The following is a 27228-nucleotide window of genomic DNA, read 5'->3' on the forward strand; positions in this document are numbered from 1 at the left end:
AGTCGACTCCAGATCGCGCGAGTCGACTCCGACCCCGACGGACATATTGTCAGGATGTGCAGAGTGTGCAGAACGGGCAGAAAAAAGTGTCTAACGGCTAGTTTCCGTGGGGGATGGCTTAAATAGCCACAGAGGACTGTAGCAAGGTAGAGAAGCACTATTCCACTTAAAGAAATCAAGCATCCTATCTCGGCCAACTGGTTTTCAACAGAAAAGAAGGAAGAGCGCCATTAACTCCATCCAGCTACCTCTTCCCAGCATTTAAAGAAGTCTCCTCCTGCCTTCAAGTCGACCAGACATTCAAGAGGAGACTCACAGTTCAAGAAGCCCTACTCTCCAACTCAAACGTGTTTGAGGGCTCTTAACTTCTCTCTAGTTTATATTGCTGTATATCTGCTTTTTAGAAGCTCTATTTTTCTATTTGTCTTTGTTCTTTCCATCTTGTCTTTGTTTGATTCAATCAGGGGATTGAATCAAGAGTGTAGAGGTTGGTTGGTGAGCCGAGGGTAAAACCAACGTGTAAGGGTTCGATTGTGATCCCGGAAAAACAATAAGGGTGGTTCTAGTCGGTGAGCCTGGGAAAACCAACCGAGTTCGTTGTGAGCTCGTAAAACAACAAGTTGGGTTGTGAGCTTGTAAAACAACCGGCTGTAATCCAAGGGGTTATAGTGAATTCCCAAGTGAGACTTGGGGAGTGGACGTAGGAGCAAGGGATAGCTCCGAACCACTATAAACATTGTGTTTGTGATTGCTTGTGTCTCTCTCTCTCACTCTCATTTCACTCACAGCACATAGCAACTAATTAATCATCTTGCAAAGTATTAATTAGTCATCCACAAACGTTTTAATTGCAAAATTATTTTAAAACCCAATTCACCCCCCCCCCTCTTGGGTTGTCTTTCTGGGCAACAGGACGGCTGCTGATCGTGGGATCTGGATCATCGGCTGCTGGCATGGATCGCGGAAGATGACGTGGCTTGGGGCGTTGGGATTGAAGGCTGAAGATGATGGTGATCTGATGGACGGCGCGGATGCTGGCACATCGCTACATGTTGAAGATGTGATGCTGATGATGAACCGTGGGATGGCTAGCACAATGTGGGGAACGAGCTGATTGGGCTACTTGCACAAATGAAACATTAATTAGTTAATTTTATTATTAATGATTAGCTAAAATACTAATTAAGATGGTCTGACGATTGCACTTTTGTGCTCTCATCAGTGGGGTTTGCACGGGTTTCTGCATGGAATTTTTGGAAGAGTGATAAGGATCTTGCATGACTTTGTTATGTGGAGGTTGGAAGCTCGGCTAATATTACTTAGGAGCCTGCAAGTTTTTAGAATGTGACCAAGTGAAGAGTAAAGGAAACTCCGAGAGAAATTTCTATAATTGGCTTTTAGATATCCTCTATCACCACAACAGAAGCAATGGCCCAATTTAAAGGGTTTGATCTAGGGAGAGAAAGGAAACTAGGAGGAGTGGGTAGGTGACATAGGAGAGGGGTGCTTGGTTTGAGAGTGGGTCGAAGGTATGGACGGCTTATTGTCGAAAGAGAAATGTGGGAGTGGTTGAGCTAAGCTTCGATGGAGGTGGGAGGTGTCAAAGGAAGAGGGAGTCCATCTTGGTGCAGAGGTTTTAACAATTTCAGCATATGACTTGTTTTGTTGTCTGACCGCTCCTTCAGCACGAGCTTTGAGAGATTTTGGGATCCAAGTTTCAGCACAGTGGGGAGTGGACATCGAGGGTATGGAATGAGAGTCCTCTGTGCTAGTTGAAGGACGAATCCTTCTCAAAGTCGAATGTCTCATCCATCCCGCTACAAGATGAAGGATAAAGTGGTAGGATAGTGGCCCACGCCTACGCATGGAAGTGATTTTAGTCCATCTTCCTTCGGCAGCAATGCAAGGCACTTTCAGGAAGTAGGAGGTGGAGAGAACGTTTCTTGAATGGGATGATGAAGTATGAACATTTTGGTGGAGTTTTGTATTGTGATCTTGCATATATAGAGTGGGTTGAAGGTTTTGTGGTGAGGAAGGAAGGTGCAAGGAGTGTATATGTGAGTGGTGAGATTAGGGGCAATAGATATGGAAACTACAAGGGGAAGAGAGGTGGGTAGCTGAGAAGGGTGGCTGGAGATAAGAGGAGTGTGGCTGGAGATGAGGGAAGGTTCCTCAACCTCCAAGATGGGGGTGTTTACTCTGGTCAGAGACAATCTTTGTAGGTGGTAGGAATATGGGGAGATTTCTAGGCGATTTCTAGTATTTTCCCTAGAGCTTCTCTCTCTAGCACTTATCTCTCTATTTTTTTTTTTGCTTTCCTCAGCCCTGATTTTCAGAAGTGCTTTATATAATAAATAGCTTAGAGGCCTATCAGTTCTTTGTTTACATTCAAAAATTGATATCAATTCTAGACAAATATACATACACATATGTAGGCAATTGAGCATGTGGAATGCTCCTATTAGAAAAGAGTGAAGAGAGTTTACACAAACAAGTTTTAAGTAAGAAGAATATAAATTATATATTTTATTTTTCATATTATTTTTAAAGTTATTTTCAATTAGTAGGCTTTGAGGAGAGCTTAATTTGACTTGTAGAGAGAGGGTAGGTTGGGAAGTGAAAAAGTGGGGGAGGATATTATTGGTAGGGAGGTGGGAGGTATGAGGACTAGATATGTTTTAATTTAATCAAAAAGAGCTAGAGTATATTTCGAAGTGGAATTAGAGTGTATAGTCCAATTGGGAACCCAAATAGACGCACACATATATATAGAGAGAGGAAGGGAGAGTCTACTCCAATCCGGTCAGAGAAGGCATGGGGAGGTAAGAGCGCATGTATAATGATCAATATGGAGGTGAAAGCAAACACATGAAATGGTATTCTCGATATAAAAAAGACAAACAATCAGAAAAGAATATTATAATTTTGATATTATCATTTTACATAACAGCACGTGTATATGTAGAGCCAATATTTTTTCAGAATATTTGTTTCAAAGACTTTCAATCAAAATCAATGGACCTCTCAAAATGAAAACCAATATCATTAATCATGATATAAAATATAAAAAATACTCATAAAATAGAAATTGTTTATTTTAAAACTCTATTGCCTGTTCATCAAGCCAAGAAAAAAATAAATGGCACTAGAATAGCTAGTGAGCATAAACAGAGTATAAATTGTATAATTTACAATTCCATACCATCAATCTTGATCTAGATATTTTAAACTATATGTAGATGAAATTTTCGGTAATTTAGATTATTCTGAATTGTAATCAAACTGAAACATATTTGAAATTGTTAATTTTTTTATTTAATTTATCAGCCAAAGATCTCAAAAATTTGTGACTTTTAGTTTCTAGGCCATTTAAATGTGATCCATCATAATTAATAGAATCACCCACATATAAATACAAATGTACACACTTTTGTATGTATATGTGTATTTGAATGTCATTCATGTTTAAGGTTCTGATCAATGGATTATTTGAATTGTTTGGATCAGATTAAGCTTTAATTCAAGATTGATACCAGCTTGAGTTGATTTTGGCTCAATTTAGGATTGGCAAGCCATTGAAAGAAGCACAAGTTCTAATCCTTTCAATATTAAGCTCAATTAGGCTTGATGAAAAAGCAAATAAATCGAGCTTCATTTCGAACTTCAAGCTGAAAATTGATTTCAAGCTGAGCTGTAAATGTGCCAATGGAGTTGTAAAGTCCCTAATAGTTGATGTTAGAGACCTTGCTAAATTTCTACCTCATCCATAAAGATCAGCCTCTGCATCTATCCTTCTCTCAGAAATTTCAAGCGAAGCTAGAGCAGTCCCAGATAACCGGGACTCAGTCAAGCTCAGCTCAGAAATAACCCCACTCTAGCCCTCACTCAAGTTCCATACTGGTGGTATCTCTTTATAACCTAACATCATTTGTTCCTAAGTTGCATGAAGGATGCAAATAGTTAGAGAAACCAACTTATTAGACACCTTCCTTTTGGTTTAAGGTTCGATGTTTGCACTTGCCATCCTGCGCCACCCAAACAGCATCTTGAAGTTGCTTGCTTATTATCCTCCAGTTTTCAATAGAAATTACGTAAGTTCATTCCATTCAACCTATTCCTTGGTCCAATTGCTAATAGCTTGTCTAAAGCTACAAAAACTCTTCATTAGCAGCTGAAAGTTAATAACAAATGCCCATGATGAATCCACTCCGTACCAAGAAGCTAGTAGTTACACCTACAACATCGTAATGAACAATAGACTTCCCTGCATCAATCCACATACGCTTGAAATAAAATTGCACATGTTGGGATGTTGATAAACCCAGATAACCAGACTTGACAACGTATAGCCATAACTGTCGAGCCTTGCACCTAAAATGGGGGTTTGGCCAGCATGATCATATCATAGTTTAATGAATTATAAGTTGCAAGAATACTGCTGCAAATATAGAATCTTCAATAGCAGTAATTTTAGCTCGAGAAACCCACATGCAAATTTAAAATCAAGTAGCACAATCCGGTGTTACGACCAAATGCTGTTCCAATCCAAGTACAGATATTGGAGAAACACCAAAAGATGTTAATGAATTCAAATATAAATAGGCAGTTAACTGATTCCATGGACTCAATTATTGTACAGTTGACAAGATGCAAGGTTCAACACTACGCCCAAAAAAAAAAAGAGCCAAGATTCAACTGGCATAAATTAATATAGGCACTGACAAAGGAGAGCGTTACAGCAAATTGGTAACGAAACTGGTTCTGGTCTATGAGCAAAGGGAAGCTCTAATACACTATATATTGGATTAGACATGGAGCAAATTTTACAGTCTGCAAATGAGTGCAATCCTCGTTAATTCCTCTGTTTAGATTGAACGCAAGGTAAATCTTTCACAAGGATTTCAATGATGTCAGGATCATAGCATGCCCCTCAAAATCTGTGATTAAGTTAGCCATAATGTGGGTAGGAGACAACTAGCTCCTATGCTGCTCCAAATATAGCACACATGCCAACTTAGCTGTCCAACTTCGTTGAGATACTGAGAGCATGGCATTCAAGAGTTCGCAAATTAAGCTGCACACAGAATGTCAAATATCTGTGAAATCGAGCAAGCAATCAAAAATAGCAATACTGATGTACTAAAATGTTGGTGCATTAGATAGACAAATACATATATATGCACAATTTTTTTTTTCAGATAACAATTTAAGGGTACTAAATTTAAACAAGTGCATCTTCAAGGCGCTTCAACTCATATCTGAGTTGATTTGAACATGAAATACAAATAACTAATGATAGTCACCTGAAGCTCGAGGCATGTTTACATCATCATGCATGAAACTCGCATGGGATACGATGAAGCTGCTACCAGGATTCAATAAGCCTTTGACAAACAAGATAACCATCATATCCACTTCTATTGTAGAGATGCACACAACTAAGCAATATTACGTAAAGTACCCAATTGCTAGCATTATGCTCAGGGAGATGGCTATTTTAGATGTGGGGTATAAACATTCATCAAACTATTTAGCACATGGCAGCTTTTGAGTTATCTAGCAGGAAAACAGAAGGTGCAGTAATTTAGAGGAAATTGTTCTTTACCTCTTACCTATACAGCATTAACTCATGGATTCTTCTCACAATGAGTAAGTTTGCTTTCTCAGTGTAATTGCAAGAAGCAATGGAACTGAGTTCCTGGTGAGTTTTCTTGAAAATGAGATCCACTTACAAGCATTTGGCATTAGAAGCCTTCTTGGAATGCTTCTCTTCGAAGCACAGGACATCTAATCCCACCATGGCACCCATCCGGAACCATATTTCAGCATTTTGGAACTGTATTCAGCTAGGAAAGGGGTTACAGATATCCCGAAGTGCATATCAGAAGTGAGAACACTCCATCACTGTAATCCTTTTCTCTCACTCATAAATATAAAAAGAATTGCAAACTGAGACCTCAATTTTTTGGTTTCCATATTTCCTTGGGTGAGGATCCAAGATTTTCTTCTAAATATTTTTTTGCTTTAATATTTTCCTTAATATAATAAAAATGTATAAAAGTGAGTTAATTACCTATTTGGATGCGTGCTCCACCATCTATGATGTGATCTCTCTTTGCTTGGAGGTGATCCTTAATATTTAGGGTTCTCGATGTCCATGGTAGACCAGAGTAGGTGGGTTCTCCAACCCAAGAAAGAGATAGAAGTGGGGCCATGGTGGATGGTGATGATGGGGAAGAAACTGACATGGCGAGGTGTAAAGAGAGGTGGGTCCGTAAAAGGGGTAATGATGAGGCAGTGATGGGGCAAAGAGGGGGAGAGCAAGAGAAGAAGAGGTAGGGTCATTGGAGGCACAACGAGGGAGGTGCTGATGGGGTGAGAGAGAGATGAGGCAGGGCCGCTGGAGGCATAATGAGGGAGACTGATGGGTAGAGAGTGAGAGAAGCATGATTGAGGAAAGAGATGGAGTCACCATAAAAAAATTCTGCTCCACTATCTCATTCCTTAGGATGCAATGGTCAAGTGGAATAGTTTGCACCATTTGGCACCACCTAGAATCTTTTTATCCTCTTATCTTGTCCGTACACAAGAATTATTTTAAACAAAGAGGATAAGTAGTCAAAAAAAAAATCAGTTATTTATCAATATGTGTGTATACATATGTATATGCATGTATATGTGCATGTGTACAATATACACACATGCACGTACACATGCACGTACTTCCTAGATGGTTCCATCTCCTAAGTTTTTAAACCTTGCCGCTTCCACATACCTACACCCGTACCCATGCCGGCACCTGCTTTAGGCTACCCAGGTTTGCCTTCTCTCACATGGATGTCCTAAACCCCACTTCAATCATTTAATTATTTCTTGAGACATTTGAAATGGAATCAGAAGCAGTGGTAAATGGGTGGCTTCTATGCTAGAAGGAGTGCTTCCAGTAGATTTGGAACATCACGTCATGGAGGTTATGGATAAGTATATAAGTGCAATATATAGGTAGCAATTTGTTCATTTTCTTAAGTTACACGACCTTTTGAGTTTTGTCAAGAAAAGGATTATTAGCAAGCAAAATACAATTAAATACCGTAATTCATATCCAAGTATGAAGTATCAAGTTTCAATATACAAATTTTGGCAATCATTCAAGCAATGAATAAATACGGTAATAATGTAATCAATATATAAATACATTCCTATCAGATCTGTACAATCAACAACCAGTACAAAAATTCTATCAAGAATCATATTAAACATTTTATTTTATGATATCAAGCATTATAATAAACAACCATGAAATAAGTATAGACAAAGAGTAAGAGTTTTACTTGATGACATTTTTTTTTTAAAAAAAAAGCACAATTTTGGCAAAACATAAATCATCAGATATAAAAACAATGCATCAAAATTACTTGACTTCAAGATCAAAGTATTTTGAAAAACATCAAATGCAAATAGACAACAACTTCTTTCATGTATCTATTTCTTTTTTGTTGGCTTTATTATTCATTGTCCTTCCATCTACAACATCCCATATGTTGGCTCAACACTCTGTTGCTAGAGGCGCCAGCTACACCACCACAACTAGCGGCAGCTGCTGCTTCTGGCGGCACCACTAGCTAGCACTTGGCACCCTATTGCTAGAGGCACCTGCAGCACAAGTAGCAGCCAATGTTGTAGGGAAGAACCACCATACGAGCAGCACCCACTGATGCTAGTGGCATCACCACCAGCAGCAACCAGTGCTACAAGTTGCAATCCTAGCACCTGTGAAGCAAAAGAGCAAAACAGAAAGAAAAAGGGCATCAAATGAACAGAGAAGAAAGGAAAAGGAAAAAACCTATAAGTGCAAAGTCCACCCATCATTCGAAATTCATCTTTCACCGCTAACCAATCTCCAACCATACCACTGCCAACCACTAGCATTTGGCCACTTAGGGTTTAAGGATATGGGATAAAACTAGTCAAAAGAAGGGAAAGGGAGAAACATGGAGACTATGAATAATGAAAGGGTAAAACTATTTGCGTTGGTTACTAGGTTGGTGGCTACCCAAACCTCTTTTGACCACATCACTGATTAGATGATGAATGAGAATAAGAAGCTAGGCCCTTTTATACACTCATTTAATAGCTTCATGTTGCTCCTTAGGCCACCAAAATCCAGTTACACCTTTAAACTTAGTAGGAAACAGGTTTAGCTTCTTGCATGGGGCATGCATCCCATTGTTTCAGCTAATAGATGCTTCTCTTTATAATAATAGGGAAGACCTTGAAATCTCTCTCGCGCACACACATACACACACTTTAACATGACTAGTCTTACTATAGTGCTAATATTTCTAATTCCATGAAAAGAAAAGGAGAGGCTTTCAACTCCGACCATAAACAAATTGAGAGCATTTCACTCTCCTTTAGAAGTCAAGTGTCTCTAACTTATTCTTTGTTTATGCAAAGTTCTTTGACTATTTACTTCAATTACTCTGTATCAATAAAGGACTGCAAATAGATAATTGATGATTTTCTTCATCTTCGGTTCTCAGTCTTGAGATCTGTCATATGCAAAACCTTCTCACTTGATGCAGGAGCATGAGTCCAAGCCTGGGGCGTGCGTGGAGATTGAGTTTCTTCCTTGGGTGAGCACCAGATCACATTGAGTCCACAAAGTTCCAGCACCAAATTACAGTGGGTCCAAGATTTTCAGCACCTAGTTACATTGAGTTCAAGTGTTCCAACGCCTAAATCAATTGAGTCCTTAGGCGTTAAAGAGTCCTAGTTTTTTTTGAGTCCGTGAGTTCTAGTTGATTAAGAGTCTTGAATTAAAGAGTTAGGTCCAACATTAGGTGTGTCCAATGTTAGATTGAGTCCATATGTGTGAGAATTGAGTCCATGTCTGGAGTGGGTCAAGTTACATTGGGTTTAGTTATTCCAACGCCTAATTTAATTGAGTCCAAGGCGTTAAAGGGTCTTGATTTTCTTTAAGAGTTGTGTGATGAATCCATGTGTCATGTGGGGAAGAGTCCTAAAAAAATTGGACTCTCTTCTCAAGCGGCATGAAGAGTCCTCATTGAGTTGGACTCTTGGTCATGCGGCATGAAGAGTCCAAGCCAACTTGGATTCTATCCCATGCGCCAAGAGAAGATTCAATTTAGGTAAGAGTCTTAATTAGTAAGTTATTTGAATGAGTCAATTGTTTAATTTAAATTAAAAGAGTCCATGTTTAGTAGGAGTCCATATTTAGGTGTCTCTAAAATTTCTAGTTGTAAGAGTCTTTATTTTTCCAACCTCCTCTATATAAAGAAGAGGTTGAAGAATAAAATTCAGAATTAATTTGAGTGAAATTTTCTTGAATTTTTGAGAGCTTTGAGAGCCCTTCACGTGAGGAGAGAGACTCTTCTCATTCCTTGGTGAGACGCCAAGAAGAGATGAAAGAAGAAGGTGCGACTCCTCTCTTTCGCCTAGCTTTGTGGGTATTTAAGTGGAAGTGAGACTCTTTCCTTAAACCCATATTTATCCCTTCCTACTCTTGCCACCTAGCCCTAATACCTTAGAGTCATAATCCTATTAGGACTCCTCTTCATTAATCATGCCATCCCCTTGAATCACGCCTAACCCAATTCAGCTTTGGGTCCAAACCAATTTCAGCCGCCACCCCCCATTGAAGTTTAATCATTTCATTCAGTTCCCATCCATTGAACCCAATTAAACCCTATTAGCAACCCATCTTCTTCCTTCTCCCTTCCACCCACAAAGAACCTTAGCCGCCATTAGCAAAAAAAAAAAAGGAAAAGAGAGAGAGAGAGTTTCAGCCCTCATCCACAAAAAAAATCCAGCAACACCCATCTCCGACTGCGTCAGCACTCTATAGCAATTTTTGCTGAAAATTAATGGGTGACTTGCCTTCTGATTATGGTTTTAGTTGCTACTAATTATAAGCAAAAGAACTCTTATTATCAAGAATTCCAGGAGAAAGTGAAGTTTGCATCTGATCTGTGAGAAGAGTCCATTTATTGTTGTTCTAAGCATGAGTTAGCAACTTTGCTCTAATTTGCTGCAAATATGGGCACAATTTGTTTTCCTACTTATTAACTAAATTTTTCTCATGTGTGCAGTCTTAAAAGACTCACTAGCATCTTTCAAGGATGGTCTCCTTGAGCATAAGCTGGTGTTGCATGAGATCCGGTCAAGGATTTAGGTGTCACAAGCCATAGCCATGCTCGATTTCTTATGGGGCAATAAAAGCAAAAGTTGGGCCATGCCATCATCCTTGAAACACACATTCCTGAAGCATTCGGACCAGCTGCAGATGTTCGGAACGCATGGTAGCATTCTATCTCTCCTAAAGGCTGGAAGGACTCCTCGAGGTTCAGAATGGTCATGGTCCACACAACGACTGACAAAAAACTAGCATTGCCTCTTGTCGACCTCGGCAAGCCAGCTGATCCTCTTGATGACGTCGGGGTGGTCCACGGTAGCATTGCGAAAAGATTTACTTCCTGGGGCTTGACAAAGATTTCTAGGTGCTACTTGATAAAATGCTCAAAAGCTCTGTCCAACAGTTTTGGGTCAGCTGGTCTGAAATTTCTAAGAGCGGATCTTGGGGTTCGCTTGATTTCTAGGTGCTACTTGATAAAATGCTCAGAAGCTCTGTCTTGGATGGCTGGTCTGAAACACCTTATAAAGGATCTTGGGGTTGGGTTGTGATTTGTTCGAGAGATTCAAGGTTGAGCAGGCATTAAGATTGGTCTTTAGCCTTTTTTCCATGATAGGGGAGTACAGGAGAAGCACAGACTTGAGGAGAGAAAGACTGGTCTGAAACAAGAAGGGAAACATTAGAGCTCAAAATGAAAAGAGACTTCCTCGTGTCTCAATTAACTATTCATCTTGATGAGAGGTGCAATAAGATATACAAAAGCTCTCACAGTTCTTCTATCTTGATTCTGTTACATGCCGTCAATTCAATTTATGTGCAGTTACAATATTTACCTAAATCATACTCATTTTTTAACATGTTTCTTTTGAGTGCAACAATATAGACTTTAACTAATGGCTTTTCAACATCACGACCTATGTAAGGACCTACCCATGTTAGCCTCCCCCTCACTAGTTTAGCCAGACTGGTGGTTTGCGCCAAATCAACAAATTACCATACCAATTAGTTTTGCTGCCACTCCATATCCTTCCATCAGAACTGAGTTTGTCTCTGATCCAGCCATAGTCATCTAATTTCCATAATCAGCCAGCAATGTGTGCATTTTTCTATCGTAAGGTTGAAAGGGTTGAAGCTAAGTTACGCTACCCAAGCCTCAAAATGCATAATCTCATACCTCTGTGACCTATAACATTATTTTGCGCCTGCCATTTAGGGCCGCAGGTCTCAACTAACCTGGACCCTATTTTGGACCTAATCTAGATCCATTTATTTATGGGTCAGGGCTCCAAAGGAATATACATAAGGTATAAGAGTTTTCATCTCCATTGTTTGGGCCCAATAGACGTATCCAACTTTCACATGAATCAACCTGATTATAAGTTTAGGAAGTTGTAAGTGTAAAATTCATAAACCCAATCAGCCCAAACTCATCACTTGATAATTTATGGCATTTAGCTAAATGATTCTGTGCATATAAGGTTTGTCTTCAATAGTCTGTCTACCGAATCAGAGTCTTATCCTAAGCTACATCAAACTGTATGGACTTTGTTTGAATCAATACCAAGAGATTTAAGCTGTTCCCTCCGTACACAGCACCATGCCTGTGCCCCATGTCAGTCCAGTCCTAGCACAATACATGTCTAGTGGCACCAAGTAGCATGGATGAGCCTCAATCCAATAAAAATGTACTCATTCTGCATAGCATGGGCCCATTGTATCGTAAGGCAAGGTCACCTAAATATATGCACTATTGGGGCACTTCATGTCACAAAAAAATCTGACTTACGTCACACAGCTCGAGCTCAATATTGTCTGTCCACCCATAAACATAACCATCAAGCATTTTCCCAGCTACATGGCATCTATGGATAATACATCCTATTGCTTGCACTTTTTGACTAAAAATTAACTAGCAAAAAGAGTTAAAAGTACTTTAAGAACTGCAGTTTGAATTTACAACTCTCAAATTGTTACCAACAAAGTTCATTTACAATTATATGACAATACATCCATATAGTCTAAAAGAAAATCATATAACCGAGGTTAGCAACCTATATTTTGAGCAACGATCCAATAACTAATTAAGTGCAAACAATGGTGTTATGCCAGTCCTTCACAACTCCCCATGCTAAATTATATAGGCATGTCAGTATTGATTTTACTATATCTTGGTTTCTTTCAGTTATAGACCAAGGTATATCTTCATTTTTATACTATTCAGATGACCTGAAATATACTTTAATTGCATATTAGAACATACCACAACAGCAACTCCAGTCTCACAAAATCTGGGAATGCAGATTAGCCTTAGCAGTTGCTTCTCAGGTCCTACATGGAAGAAAGACTGACTTATTACTTTTGAACATGATAACAACTTCAAGGAAGGCCTTTTCAGGGTCAAAATTACCTTGTAATAAACGGGTTTCATATTTATCCTGATTGCCAACAAAGTATACATGTGGACAGCTCTCAATGAGGAAAGGGTCCTTGTCAGTATAGGGATAACATCCTGACAGTGTAGAAATAGATAAAAACATTTTGATAAGTAAAACTACTTGCAACGATGTAATAAAAACTCTGCAAAAAAAATGACACATACTGGATACTTTATTCGTCTCTTTCTTAATTTTTGTTATGACAATGCTGTTAAGTTACACCCAAAATAGCAAGATAATTTTAGCAGCACTTCAGCTTGTTTGTCAAGTGTTTGAATGAATACGGGAAGCAGGAGAAGAAAAGGATATATTTTATGCAGTAGCAAAGTGATACCAAGTGTGTTTGGAGCTGTTGGTGCCAGATGCCTCCATTTTAATGTTCTTTCCATAAATTCAAGCTTGTCTTTGGCATCAGAATACTTACTAAGATCATCTATGTTCTGACCAGATGTCCCAAGAAACCTAAACAGCATGTTTCTTAATTAGATCTCTAAGTAACTCAAGAAGAAACAGAATTTAAGGGATGCTCATTGCTTACAGAACATCATCCAGTTCAAATTGATGAGGATTTGTACATGAGAGGAAAGTGTTATAGACTGATGCTCCTGGAAAAAGACACCTATGCAAAGGCTGAACAAGAGTAGAATATAAGTAAATTAAAAGGGTATTATACTATTATGTAAAAAAAGAGTTTGCATAAGTGCAAAATATTGTGTTTCAGTAATATTTCCATGCAAATAGCAAAAACCTGCTGGGGCAAGGAAAAATTAGCTGGATCACTAGGCCCTGGCATGATATCCACAGGCATAGCAGCTGCAAGCTGCAGAAGTAAAATAAGTAAATCCAATTAATTATCTCAAAAAGAATATTATAAAAAACTCAGAGCATTAAAAACTTCAATGAGCTCCTTTTGAAAAAGAGGCCATAACTGTTCTAGAGATTACACATCACTAAGGAACTCAATGATGAGAATTAAAACCTGAATCAATGATATATCAAACTCTTTGATTGGTTCTGTTAGCCTAGACTGATCCTTGGGAGCTAATGTCTGCAAGTCCTCAAAAACATACAATTCATGTGCATATTGTCAGTATATACCTCAATAATATGATGGGAACAGTAATTCATTGCATAATAAACCTAAGAAAGATACCATCTCAAGAAATTAATATTTAGTACTTGCTGAACTTCTTTACCTAATAAATAACCATTTTACCTGACCACTAAGAATGCCCTGTGATATTTGTACAGAATTCCCAGCAATTACAACACGAACTATTTGAGATGCAATGCTTTGCTCCTGCTCCATGTTAAAATACAAAGAGTGATTCCAAAATTAAGTAATTTCTTAAAGAAAAACTGCATACATTTTCATCACCCAAATGCCCGGTTATATGGTCAACGAGAAGTTGGAATTGAAGAGGATTGAACATGCTACTCCCAACACTCAATCCTGAGATGAAAACCACATGTTTGTCTTCTCCTGCAGTGTAGTCAAAGCTTTGCAGTATCAGATTTCAGATGTATTGAAGCCTGAAACATACCGCTAAAGCCCAACATAGGATTATCTGTTGCAGTAGAATAATGTTTTCGTAAAACTTATAACTGGCCTTGTGATACAACATAGTTTTATGAGAAAACATCATAGACAGAAATATTAATAGTCTAATGGCAATCATATTGAGCACCCTAGCAAACCAAAGAACATACTATAAACAAGAATACAGAAGGAAAATTTCAGGTAAAAAAAGCTTACAAGGTTGGTGTCGGAGAGGAGAGACAAGCCCCAACCATTTAAAACTTAAAAACCCTGATAAAATTGAAAGATCAAAATACTGATTATCATGCTCTAGCAAGTTATATGACCAGAAATTCTGGTGATATAGGATATGATAGTCCCAGGCAATAAAGATATTGCAGGGCAGTTGAAAGGCTGAAACTTCTGAGTGGATCCGCACGAGGCAATGGAGAATGTTCAATAGAATAAGATGTAGTAACAGAGGTGAGAAGTCAACATGAAATGAAAAAAATAAGAGAATAGTACAAGGATAGAAGCTCAGGATTATGACCAGTAATGCAGAAATTCTGATTTCTGAATTAGCAGTTCAACTAAGCTGCAGATGGCACCAGTCAGCTGGGGACCCAAGGTTCAAATTAATGAGTCACAACAAAGGATGAAGAGAAGAAGGAAAACTGGAAAACAAAGACACTTCAAGAATAGGATATTTAGATGAGTAGGAACCAGTTGCAAAGAGGAAACTACTGAAAAAACCACACAAATGGATTGCTGATAGTGTATCCAATACATATAAATCCTGCTAACAAAGCTTTTTTGTTTATATTTGAGCAAACACAACAGAGAAACATAAAACCAAAAAGTCAGTATGACAAAACAAGTAATTGACTGACCGACAACTGAAAGAACAGCAGAGAGAAAATCCATACCAACAAAAAACGAAAATCAGTATATCTCATATTTTATTGTACTTTCAGAACTTTTATTTGGATCATTTGTAAAAAAAGGTTTTAGGGTCCTATTTTAAGTGGTATTGGTGTGAAAAAGTTTTGCTTTAGGTACATTCTGGGTTGGGCAAGTCAGTCTTTAGGATTTGATCTCTTTTACGTAGGGTGGGATTCTAAATTTTGTTTTTTCAAGGAAGATTTTAGATCTTAGTTAATTCCTTAGAACCCTAGTTTACTTGCAAGCCAACATATATAAAAAGCTATGAAAAGGCCTTATGGTTGGCCACTAGAAACAACGTACATGATTAGCTTTGAACCATGGTATGCTGAACCAGATCAGCCCGTACCAAACCAATACCGGCTCTGACCGGTCCGGTTCGGTGTTAAAAATCGGTACCGCCCCATACCGGCCAATCGTACCAGCCCGTACCGGTTCTAAATTTTTTTCGAACTTTTGGATGTGTGAACCAAGCCAAACCAGTGGTACCGGTTCGGTACCGGTCCATACCGGTCCAAACCAGTACCGAACCGGTACCGGTGCCTACCAGTACGTCAGTACAGTCGGTACGGCGGACCTTTTGAACGAATGAAAGATTTCTCTTAGCCAGTTTCGGCCCATTTATCCCCTCTCTCTCTCTCTCTCTTCCTTCATGATATCTCTTCGATTGTCTTTATTTTCTTATCAATATCACCTTTATTCTGCATGCACTGTTTTCTGAATTTTAGTTATACATCAATTATGGAACCTCTTATTTACCCTAGAATCCTTTACAACTCTATTCCTCCTCTCTGTCCCAACATCAAACCCTAGAACAAGTTTATTTACCTTTTATTTGTCTTTAGTCGAAATAATTGATCACTGTTGTCCCATATACACCAAATTAGATATATTCCTAATCCAATCCTTTTCCTAGGTCCTACCACGCATTGTAGGTCCTACATCTCATACTCTTTGAAATACAATGATAACAAGAGAAGAATGTAAGAATCAAAGTATGTCGTACTAGTCCGAACTAGACGCTATGGAGCATACCATACCATACCGGTTCGGGACCGAAATCCGGTACAGGTGGAGTACCGATACTCGGTACGCCAAAAAAATTTCATACCGTACCGTATCGATACTGTGCTAGTATAGCACCGATATGGGGTCCAGTACCAAGACGGCAAACCTTAGTAAAAATATTTAAAAATTTAAATGAATTAAAAAACACTTGAAAGATAACAAAATGAGGAGGAAAATCTAGACAAGCTTTATTGCCTCGATCCTTCTTTTTCTACTATTTTTTATCCAAGGCTGAGTCCTATCGCTCGATCCTTCTTTTTCTACTATTTTTTATCCAAGGCTAGGTCCTATGAAACATAAAATAGCTTAGCATCATTTTTAACTACTTCAATCACACCTAGTCCGTTCTCCCCCTTTTAATGTCAACCTGATTTGGCACTCCTGTTACTCAGCCTACATAATACATGTCCAATTTGACATAAAAGTTTATCCTCTCTTTCAACTCAGATTGTAATATAACATTCCTCTAATGTACTCTGAATTCATGTATAAAAAAAAAAAAAAAAAAATTCAGAATTTTTCTGTTTGTGCCTGGGATTTGCCAAGTTTATAATGTAAGCTTATGGTATTCTTGTCATCGTGGACTAGTGTATAAGATATTCAGTAAACTGCAGATAGGAAACAAGAGTATTTAAACTGATAAGTTTAACTAAATAAAAAATTGATCTCAATGTGCTTCATGAGCTTGTCAAAAAGTTCAACAATCTATGATCTTAAAGACATTGTATCATTATGCAACCACACCAAAATAGTAAGAGCAGCTTAAAAATTGGGTATAAAAGAAAAAATTGTAGCCTTCACCTTCACGAGTGTGAGACATCAAATTTTACTTCGCCCCGCTCAACAAATGGATATAAAATAGCCTTCACAATTGTGGGAGACATCAAATGATACTTTAACCCCATTCACCAACTCAACATCTACATAGATACAGACTTCCAGCAAGAAGCATGAACATATAACAATAGCTAGGCCTCTCCATGGATTGGATCCTAACCTGGAAAAGCCCAATCAGTACCGATTTAGAACCTGATAATCAATAATGACCTGGATACAATTACTCGACCTAACGGACCAAAATTGAGTTAGGGTTAGTCCCATGCGGAGGGACATATAGTAATAAAACCAATAACTTCCCCCCTCCCCCAATTGAAACTCTTGCACCCCTCGCCGGTCTTCCTTCCCATAGTCCATCCACCTGCAGCTCTTCCTTTCTCCTTGTGATCAACTTCTTTACAATCTCCTTGTCAATCTTTGCAATCAGTCACTGTTATCATCTTCCTAACAAGTTACTAACATCATTTAATTTGGCAATAGTCTTCTTCAAGTTTCAGAGTATGGATTTTCTACATATATAAAAACTAGGAAAGCATTGTTAATAAGCATGTGCTGTCATTCTAATTGTGAGAAATGAATTTCATTGTCTTTTCAGTAGTCATTATTTTATTCAAAATAATACCGTTTGGATGGAAAGTAACCTAACTAGAGGAATGAGGGGATGATTAAAATTCAATCATGAAGAGATTAGCTATAACATTATCATGGAAATAATCTCCAATCTGCAGGTTCCTTAATCCCTATTAAACATGTACACTCTAAACTCACCAAATCAAACTAACCTAAGCATCCTTAACATGAAACTAAGGAAAAGTAACATAGTAGTAGTATCACAAGGTTACAGAACTCCTACTAAGATCCCAGGCTAAATATTTGTGCTAGAAACCCATGATAACTGAATTTGAAAAACTTAAAAACTGACAGTTGTTGGACTCAAGGTCAGTTTTTGCGCAAGTATTCACATGTTAAAATGAGCAGTTATAACTCGGATTATGCCTTTGAGTGGGCAGTAAGCTTAGGTTGCTCTATAGTTGCATTTTCTTTCTTTCTTTTCTTTCTTTCTTTCTTTCTTTTTGTGTGTCTCACTCACCTATGGAAGCAGTCAATACTGTTAATCTTGTCTTATGACAAATGTCCCAATAATATATATAAAGTGTGTCAACTAGCCAGTAAGGTCAGTCAAAACTTTATATCTTTGAACTTGAGATGTTTGACATTTATGTTTAGACAATGTCACACATTTAGTTCTTTGCCCTCCAAATGCATGGAAGTTAGGAAACATTGGCTGAAGCCAGTTTTGCAATTCCCTTGCCAAAAAATCCTTTAGTGCAAAAAGAAATGAGACATAATTTCTCCACTACCATTTTGCAGGTTGATTCGTCCTACTGTATTTTCACATCATCATTTCTAGCATCCCAAGGGAAATGAATAAAATATTGCCCAGTTAAAAGGTTTTAAGGGTTATCTACTGACAACATATTGCTTGCAACTATATTTATTAGCTTACGTCAGGAAAAAGACAACATTAACTAACTCCATCCAGATCTCATCATCTAGTGAAAGCTTTTCAATTTCACTAAGAACAAAAAGGTTCTATGATTGCATGGTTGGCACCATAAATAGTACTCCCTAGCAAATCCTATATGCCAATTATTCTGCACCCCGGTGGTGTCAATTCAACAATGAGCACATGAGCCCCCACAACTTTGACATCACCCCCGCCCGCCCCCTCTACTAAAGAGAATGTCTTACTTTGGCAAAGTTGTGATGGTCCTTATTATTGTCCTCGTGCAGTTTGTCCACATCCCATGCCTTAACCATTTTGGAAGTAGAAATGATTGTTTCCAATTTTCATGTTTTTTTAAACTTGATCTATACAACTTCTCTTTGTTTCAATGGAACAAAATAACAAGGTAAATAGAATTTGAAAACTTTTAGTGGTATATAAAATATTGAAACACAGTTTTATCTAGATGTAATTATGCATTCAACTTGGGTTGGGCTAACACAAAGAGACCCAACCCAACCCATAGTTTAGATCAGAAAGGCCCATAAGACATCAATCCAATAAGTTGAAAGTCTGGGCAACCAAACTCAACTTCGACACTGAGGTTCTACATGAAAAGAAACCAAGAACTAATGCATATTTCTATTATAGGACTACCAATCTAGACAACATAAAACATACCCAAATCAAATTGTAGATTTCAAATGAAAATCCTACTTAGATACAATCCAGACTAGCATGATTTTATCCAAGATAAAGTTTGCATTAGCTGAATTTTAAAGCAAGTTCAATTCGGTTCTGGATGAGGCTAAGGTGGGGCATATTGTTGGCTAAGTTAATCTTGGAGTGGTTCTCAAACTGAACCAGCATGCTCAAGTTGCATCCTTATTGTAGGCAAAAATATAAGATATTAAATGCAAAAACCTCCCAAAAAATGCTTTAACTGTTATTGCATATTTATAAAATAAAACACACAGCATTGGTTCACACTAAAACATAGTCATGGATATGGAAACACCACATGCACATTTGAAAAAATAAAAACACATATGCACATATATGTATATGCACGTATGCGTGTATGCATATTAAAAATTGTATCTTATTATCATACTCTCTCAAGTACATTCGCTTGCAGCATCAATATTATGTAACCCTGAGAAAAAGAAAGTGCCACAACCCTGCCATCACAAATCCAACATTTTCCATTGCCTAGCTTCTTCTATCAATAAATTTTATGGGAGAGTGAAGGACACCTCCAACGATGCAAAGGGCTGAATCAAAGCCCATACTCATCCAATCATGTATTGATGAAAAAGCATTTTCTAGAATCTAATGGAGCAAAATTTCTGCATAATTCTTATAAGAAAAATTTTCCCCCGGCAGGAGGCTTTCTTTAAGCTATCCAAACTCTATCAGAAGATTAGAACCCTTAATTCATATGATTGATCCTACACAGAACTTTTTCTTCCTTCATATTATATATCCAAGAAGATTGCTTAATATTTATTCTTTACAAAATATTTCATTTTTTCAGATTAAAAACTAATAGCATATTAAGTATCTTAATTTCAAACTTCAAAGGGACCATATGCTATCTGATACGTGCAACTTAACGCTGGCTTAGTTTTCATGAACTATGGGCATTAAGCTTCTGAGGAAAACATATATGATCCCACCGAAAGTAAACAAAATGAACATGGCCATAGCACCATGCTGAATTATTGGAAAATTCACCTGTATGAGAACAATATTACCAAATTTGATGTCTGATGCAGATTGAACCCTTGGGAATGAATCCCTAATGCCACAAGCAGTGATGACATGCGAAATAGGAATTTTCGGGGACTCGATCTGACTTCAAAAAGGGTGGATAGCTACAAAGTTTAGTATCCAAGATTTAGGGTATAGAGAAAAGCAATACATTTCATGATGACAGTGATTAAAATTGGACCTAGATAGATAGAGCTTGTGGTTACAATATTATAGGAGGGATATGGATGGATGGACGGATAGAAGAGAGAGGAGGGAGGGGGGGAGAGAGAGAGAGAGACGAGTTGTAAAGAGACTAAACAAGAAAGATAGAAGCAGACAGGCTTGTAAGCCACCCTACTGACTTCAGAAATTAGCAAATGCAGCTGATATCCCAAAAAGAAGGTACTTCTGGATAAAGAATCTCCTCAAAATCAATCCTCGAATGAATCATGGAAACCCCTCCAAATCAATCCTAGGACAAAAATCAAAAGTAAAGAATGCTTTAAAAATAAATCCTAGAATTGCAAGAAAAATGAAACTAAAAATCCTGCTAACACAGAGTTCTAGGATAAAGGAAAAATCATTCAGTAAGTCCTAACTAACCAGGAAATATATTTTAAGAGCAAATTCTAATGCAAGTACGAGCCCTTTTTCAGTATGATTTCTAAAAATCCTATATTGAGTAGGAAATCATACGGAATAAAAAATTAATATAATATCTATACTACTCCCTTTCTTCAAGAAACAAATTAAAAGAGGAAAAGCCAACAGCAAGCACCAAATAAAAAAAAAGATCACTTTCTACAATCAACTACAATCCCATAGTAACAAAATTGCAACATGAAGGACCAACATTCCCAAAAAAATAGCAGCAGTTAAATTATGAAATAATATTTGGCATAGTCATTTTCCATATCAAATGAATTTAAATAATACTTAAGTCAAGTGGTTGCTCAATTTGGGGTGGTAGACCAGCTTCCAGAACATCTTGAACAAAAAAATCACCATCACTTGTTTCTTTACCATGAAGAGCGACTACAATCCCTGCTAGACAGAAATAAATACAATTTTTAAATAAAGAAGTTGATCAACCTTGGGTTATTTAATACCATTTTAAATGCAAGTTTGCAATGTGAAAACCTGTCACATAAACCGAAGGGGCAAGGAAAGTTCCAGCTAGTTTAACCCTTCCACTCTCATCTTCCAAAATAAGATGATCATCAGGATGCATAAAATTATGAGGCTTGACAAGAGGGAACCGTAGACCTCTGGATATAATATAACGCATTAGAAATGTAGACCTCTATAAATCAAATGATCAGCTTTAGACATTACAAAGACAGTGATGATTGATTTGAAGATTATAATACCTCCTTAGAGTACTCATCAAGAATAGAAGACTTGAGTTTCATATGCTTGTACATAGTTCCAATTATAATGCACTCTTTGCCTTCTTCAAGTCCTAAAATAGTATGAACTGCAAAAAGAAAAGGTCAAGAAAGTAACATCATAGAAAGGTTCAGAAAGTAATATCTTGCCTTCTAAAACTGAAGATAGCACAGTCTAGAAATATTTTTAAATTAGAATCCAAGATGATATAATTTCGAGTGAGGTGTTAGAAGGGTAGGAGATGGGGTGTTGAAACTACTCTCTTGATCCTTTCCTCAGGACAGCCTAACTGTAGCCGCCAAGGTCCGCCGAAACCGATATCGGAACCCGTACCAGTCGGCGACGGGTTGGTACAGTACCGGTACCGACACACGATACACTGGGCGTGTCGGTTCCATACCAGCATGCCCTTTTTTCTAGAATTTTTCAAGTTGATTTAATTGGTAATCAATCATTTTGAACTTTTTTAATGATTTTAAATTAATTTGATATTTTTTGATATTTTTGATATTTTTATTTTTTTGATATTTTTTGATATTTCTTGATGTTTGTATGATCCCGATTTAATCTAAATGATGCATCTTATTATTTTTAAAATAATACAAATCATAAAATGATGAGTGAAATATTGTATGCTACAAGAATTAATATGAAATATTCTCAAATCAAATAGTGAGATAAAAATATAAAATAGTACAATCAATTACATATATTTAAAGTACAACATACATATCGATATTTAAAATCTCGTTGAATGACGGTGCCTCTCGTAGATATCCGGATCATTAGCATAGTCAGAAAGCACATCAACCCATCCCTCTAACCGAGGTGACATTGTTAGTTTTGTATGTTCATCCCATAAGAAACGCACTCCGGGTTATAAGCACTCTCAAATCCCTCGCTAAAGCTCTGGGCTCTGAGAGGTGTCCTCTGCCGACCCGTAGATGCTCCGGGCTGCGTAGAGTAGTAGCTACCGAAAGATGCCTCATGCATCATATCCATATCCGTATTCGTATAGGTTATAGGGCTGCCTGTGGCTGCGGTAATAGGATTCAGTATATAACTCGAAACCTGATACGTTTATGGATCCTACTCCACATGCAAAATCATCTGCAGCTACATCGTATCATCCTGAATGACCTCGAGGAGCCCTTCTCCTATATGCAATCCATCCTCACGGGCTCCATTAAATTGTGCACCTTAGTCTCTATCCTATTATAGCATGCGTAAACTAGAACTCACGATAAATCAAAGACCCATCGGCGGTTGTCTCATAAACGATGGTCTCATGTCTACCATTCTCTCCTTGGCCAGCAAATCTACGACCACCAGAATTGCTGCTCCTAGTCTCTGAATCTGAGTGAACTGACTTCTCGACACTCTTCATTGGGGCTGCAGGTGCCTTTTTTTGGTGTGCTGGGCAGCTGCTTTCTTATCCTTCGTGCCACTCGCTATTTGCTTGTCCTTCGTGCCCCTTTCTGCTTGGCCATATTAGAAGGATGTATATCGCCCTCCTGATCGAAGTCGACCGATAAGCATAGTGGCTTCATCTAAGCATCTCTCAATCATATCTCTAAGAGGATGTCTTGAACAAAGAGTCATGTGGGTGACCAGTCCCCTGTGGCTGTGACTGATCAGAATGAAAAAATGCCGTAGAATATTGCTCTCTGCCCAATTGTTCTGCATCGACCTTAGTCTTGTTGGCTACGAAAGTGGCCGGTCGTAGAGGGCGATCCTCGCTCATCAAGCTTCGGTTCCTGCTGCTAGCCCACAAAGCCATCCAATCATAGGATCATCCTCATCATCAACGAAAATACTATCGATCGGATCTATGTACTTTAGCTCCACTTTCCTGCTAAATGCACTTCAGCCTCAATCTCAGATTGTAGTGAACAAATACAAGTCATTTGAGATGCTTCTTTGTCAAACGATTCCTCTACTTGCCTGTGCATAAGGGCGGACAGTGGACCAGTTGTGCTCACAGCCACTCGAGGAGACCAGTCTAAAAAAAGAATTTGAATAGCTAGCCGCTTAAAATTTTTCATAAAACAACCAAAATAAATCCACCATTCAGCTACAAAAATATTGAAAAAATTACATATAAGATAGTACTATATTAATAACAATCTTACGCCATATAAATGTCCTCATTAATGTGTAATAAACCTAGATTCATACTTTTCTTACTTACGACAACTGTCGAGGACTCCAAAGCTGTCAGTACCCTCTCTAAATATTTTGATATGTGAAAAAAAAAATATGTTATAATATGTTAATAATTGCAAAATACCAGTTAAACTTACACGTCACTTAAGTTAACTTACCTCTTCTTAAACATAGGGCCCCGACTTTTAAATTAGGCTCCATCTTGTAAATTACATTACACAGAGTGGCCAGAAGTTTATCATTTATATCAATTCCAACTACAGTATACTAAAACCAAGGGTTCAGGTAGTGATGCCACAGATAGAGTTCGTTATAGTCTTAGCAAAATTGTACAATATAGGAGCAGTCTAATTTTCCAATATTCTGCTTATTGCTAGATGCAACTCTCTACCCATCTGGTAGTCCCACCGGCCGCTCAATGATGTCGATGTATTCCAAGGCATACGTTGGATTTGACTTCATGATCTGAATCTTTGTCCTTTCCAACATGTGATACAAGAAACCCATCCGGAAGTATCTCTCACTATCCATAGCTTGAAACACTTCATACAATAGTCCGATAGCTTCACTATCGTAGTGGTCCGCTTCAAAGAATGTCTGCTTCATCACCAAGTCCTTGATAATGCTTCCTTCAGTGTCGGCCCTCGCATATCTACTTTTCATGCCACTCGGGATGGACAACAATCTGACGCAAGGCTACTTTCTTCTTAAAAAAGCTATCAAGTGCAATATAGTTGTAGCAAACCGTATGACTTCTAGGTCTCAAGATCTCTTTTCCTGCATATCTCCTCATCAATAAAATGACCCATGTATGGTTATAAGTATATCCGATGATGGTTTAGGCAGTCATCCACTGTCCGTTACACCTTACGAATTTTCGCCAATGTCCAACAACTTGAGGACAATTACAATGTGCAGCACATAAAGTCTACAAAATATATGGTCGTCGCTCCATCAAGATCTCCTTGGCGGCCATATATTGTAGCCCATTATCAGTAATAACCTGCACGATTTTCTCCTCTCCTAACCTGATCAATCATGCTTCTCCATCAATTTGAGGATGTACGTGGCATCATGCACTTGATCAGAAGTATCAACCGACTTGAAAAAGAAAATCTTCGTATCACAATATGTCAGAAAGTTTGATAATACTCTGTCTGATAGGGCCGATCCAACCATCACACATCACTGTCAGTCCTAATATGGATCACTTACTCTTGTATGAGGTAATATATTTTTCTAGCTTTTATTATTGTCAAGAAGCTCACCGTAGTAAGGTTCATGCAAGGAGACATGACATCCACCAATTGATCCACTAATATTACATACTCCCGATGAGCATCAAAAAATGATGGAATTTGAAACAGCAGCCTAAGACGTGGATGAGGCTACTTAGTATGGCTGAACTAACATTAGTGAGCTTCTCCGTACGATAACATTTTTATTTTCAACTCCACCAAATTAACTTATCTCTTCCATGGGCATGTCGGAAAACATGTGTTGGCCATACTTCATCATCTCTCCAACATTCCAAAGACAGACTGTCCTGAGAGTGCGAGACTTGAACCCTCTTACTGCATGGTTTAGAAATTCTTGCCGATGACCCATGTGCCTACAATTAAAACTTTTAGCCATGCTTATCTCATTCCTATAAGGCAAATTTATAACGTTCAAATGTTCTCAAAATACTACAAATAAAGGTAATATACCTGTCATATTCCTCCTGTTCCTGACTTTTTAGGCCCATGAAAATGTTAACAGAAGAATGATTCAATTTACAGTTGTAATCTAAGATTGAATTTGGCCAGAATTTCTAACCCAGTCCACCAACTTTAGCCACTTCAGGATCCTTCTCACAATTAGAAGCAAAAAGTAAAAAATGAAGAAAGAGATTACCTAGATATAAACCTTAACTCATTGAATAATAACACAAAGCCTAGTCAAATGATTATTGACTGAGGGTTATGGCACACTGCAGGGCTATTTCATTTTTCAGTGTCAAACTCTGGTATCCTTTTCTTTGAAGCAATATCTACAAAGGACAGAGGCTTTTTAAGTATTGCCTCAAAATAATAGTGTGTAGTTCCTAGTCTTGTTCGATTTCACGACAAATGCAAACTTGAAGGAAAATTGATGGCCCAGTTTCTTAATTTCTTTTGTCCAATTTCCAGAGGAGGGCAATAAAGCAAAATATTACAATTTAAATGGAACTGGGTAGGTATCCCTCTTATTTCCTCCCAAAAAATGTAATAATAGAAGGATATGGAGTCTTGTAGTTGTTAACTACTTCTGGTTTCTTCTTTGCATCTCCTTCAAAACCATTATCAGCATCCTTGCAAAATATTATCATATTTGAGCTCATAAAGTGAAAGAACAAATTTCATATGGATTAGCACTCTAATGCCATCACTCCATTCAATCCATAAATTGGTCATTTTTCTCTACTGGTCTACTTAGCATTATACTTCATCCCAGCTGTTGGCTATAATCCAAACGACCTTACACCAAACTCTTTTTAATAAGATGCTATTCTTGAATTCTTCTGCTTGTAATTGGAAGGTTGGAAATCTACAATCAGTCTCATAAGCCTTTACACAAACCCAATTAGTCTCATATAATGGATTTCACTCAAAAAAAGAAGCATCTATACACTGAATCATGGATTTAGAGCAAGAGAACCCTAGGTTTCTAGGGTTTCCTTACAGAAACAAGTAAGGCGGAACAAATTCAAAAACTACAGCCATCAAGTAACACCAAATAAAAATCCTCAGAAACCTGCAAGAAATCAAAACGAAGCGAGCAATGAAAAGGAGGCACGAATTACCAGGGAGGTGAGGCTTCCACTTGGGGACAAGGGAGTTGAGGAGATTCCTCATGTGATGGAGGCGAGTGAAGTAGATTTGGCTGTATTGCTCCTCTATACCTCTCTCCATGGATCACATACCTCTGTCCTGGGATCAATAGGAGAAGTGGAAAGAGGTCAAGGAAGAGGGAAAGAGGGGACAAGCTATGAAATCTCTACATAAGGAAGAGGATAGACAGAATCACGGAAAGAAGAAGAGAAGATACAAGGTTTTGATAGACGGCCTGCTTCCTATCGAAGTGCTTCGGGCTTCCGTCTCCCATCTCTGCGTCTTCCATGGCGGGAAAAGATGTGGATTTTGGAATTCCCTCCTGCCGTCCGCCTTCGGCTCACGGAGGTATTTATACAAAAAATTCAGGTCAAGAAGGCCTCGAGCCTAAAGTTTATACAAATCTAGGTGTGTACATATGTGTGTGTATATATATAAATGATAGGAAAAGGTCCAATCTAGACACCAAGGTCCTGTTTGGAGGAGCTATTAGTAATAGAGCTTTTGGAAGTAGAGCTGTTAGAAGTAGAGCTGTCTGAAGCAGAGCATTTATAAAAAGCTGTTTGCTGTTTGGTAACTACATTTCTAAAGTGCCGCGGGCACTT

General features: G+C 38.0%; 1 protein-coding gene across 1 annotated transcript; it reads right to left on the reverse strand.

The window, feature by feature from the left end:
* Positions 1-4558: 4558 nt before the first annotated feature.
* On the reverse strand, positions 4559-26722 carry LOC120109762 (DNA polymerase delta small subunit-like; the record flags this gene model as incomplete). The annotated part of the gene is given in 14 exon segments (XM_039123458.1): positions 4559-5074; positions 12414-12481; positions 12561-12662; positions 12923-13050; positions 13127-13218; positions 13337-13408; positions 13568-13636; positions 13805-13888; positions 13956-14071; positions 21153-21260; positions 21357-21519; positions 21587-21693; positions 26596-26684; positions 26686-26722. Coding segments are annotated over 14 exon segments (1295 nt in total), but the record flags the coding sequence as incomplete, so codon positions are not given.
* Positions 26723-27228: the final 506 nt, after the last annotated feature.

The sequence above is a fragment of the Phoenix dactylifera genome, unplaced genomic scaffold (genome assembly GCF_009389715.1).
Source record: "Phoenix dactylifera cultivar Barhee BC4 unplaced genomic scaffold, palm_55x_up_171113_PBpolish2nd_filt_p 002710F, whole genome shotgun sequence".
Lineage (NCBI taxonomy): Eukaryota > Viridiplantae > Streptophyta > Magnoliopsida > Arecales > Arecaceae > Phoenix > Phoenix dactylifera.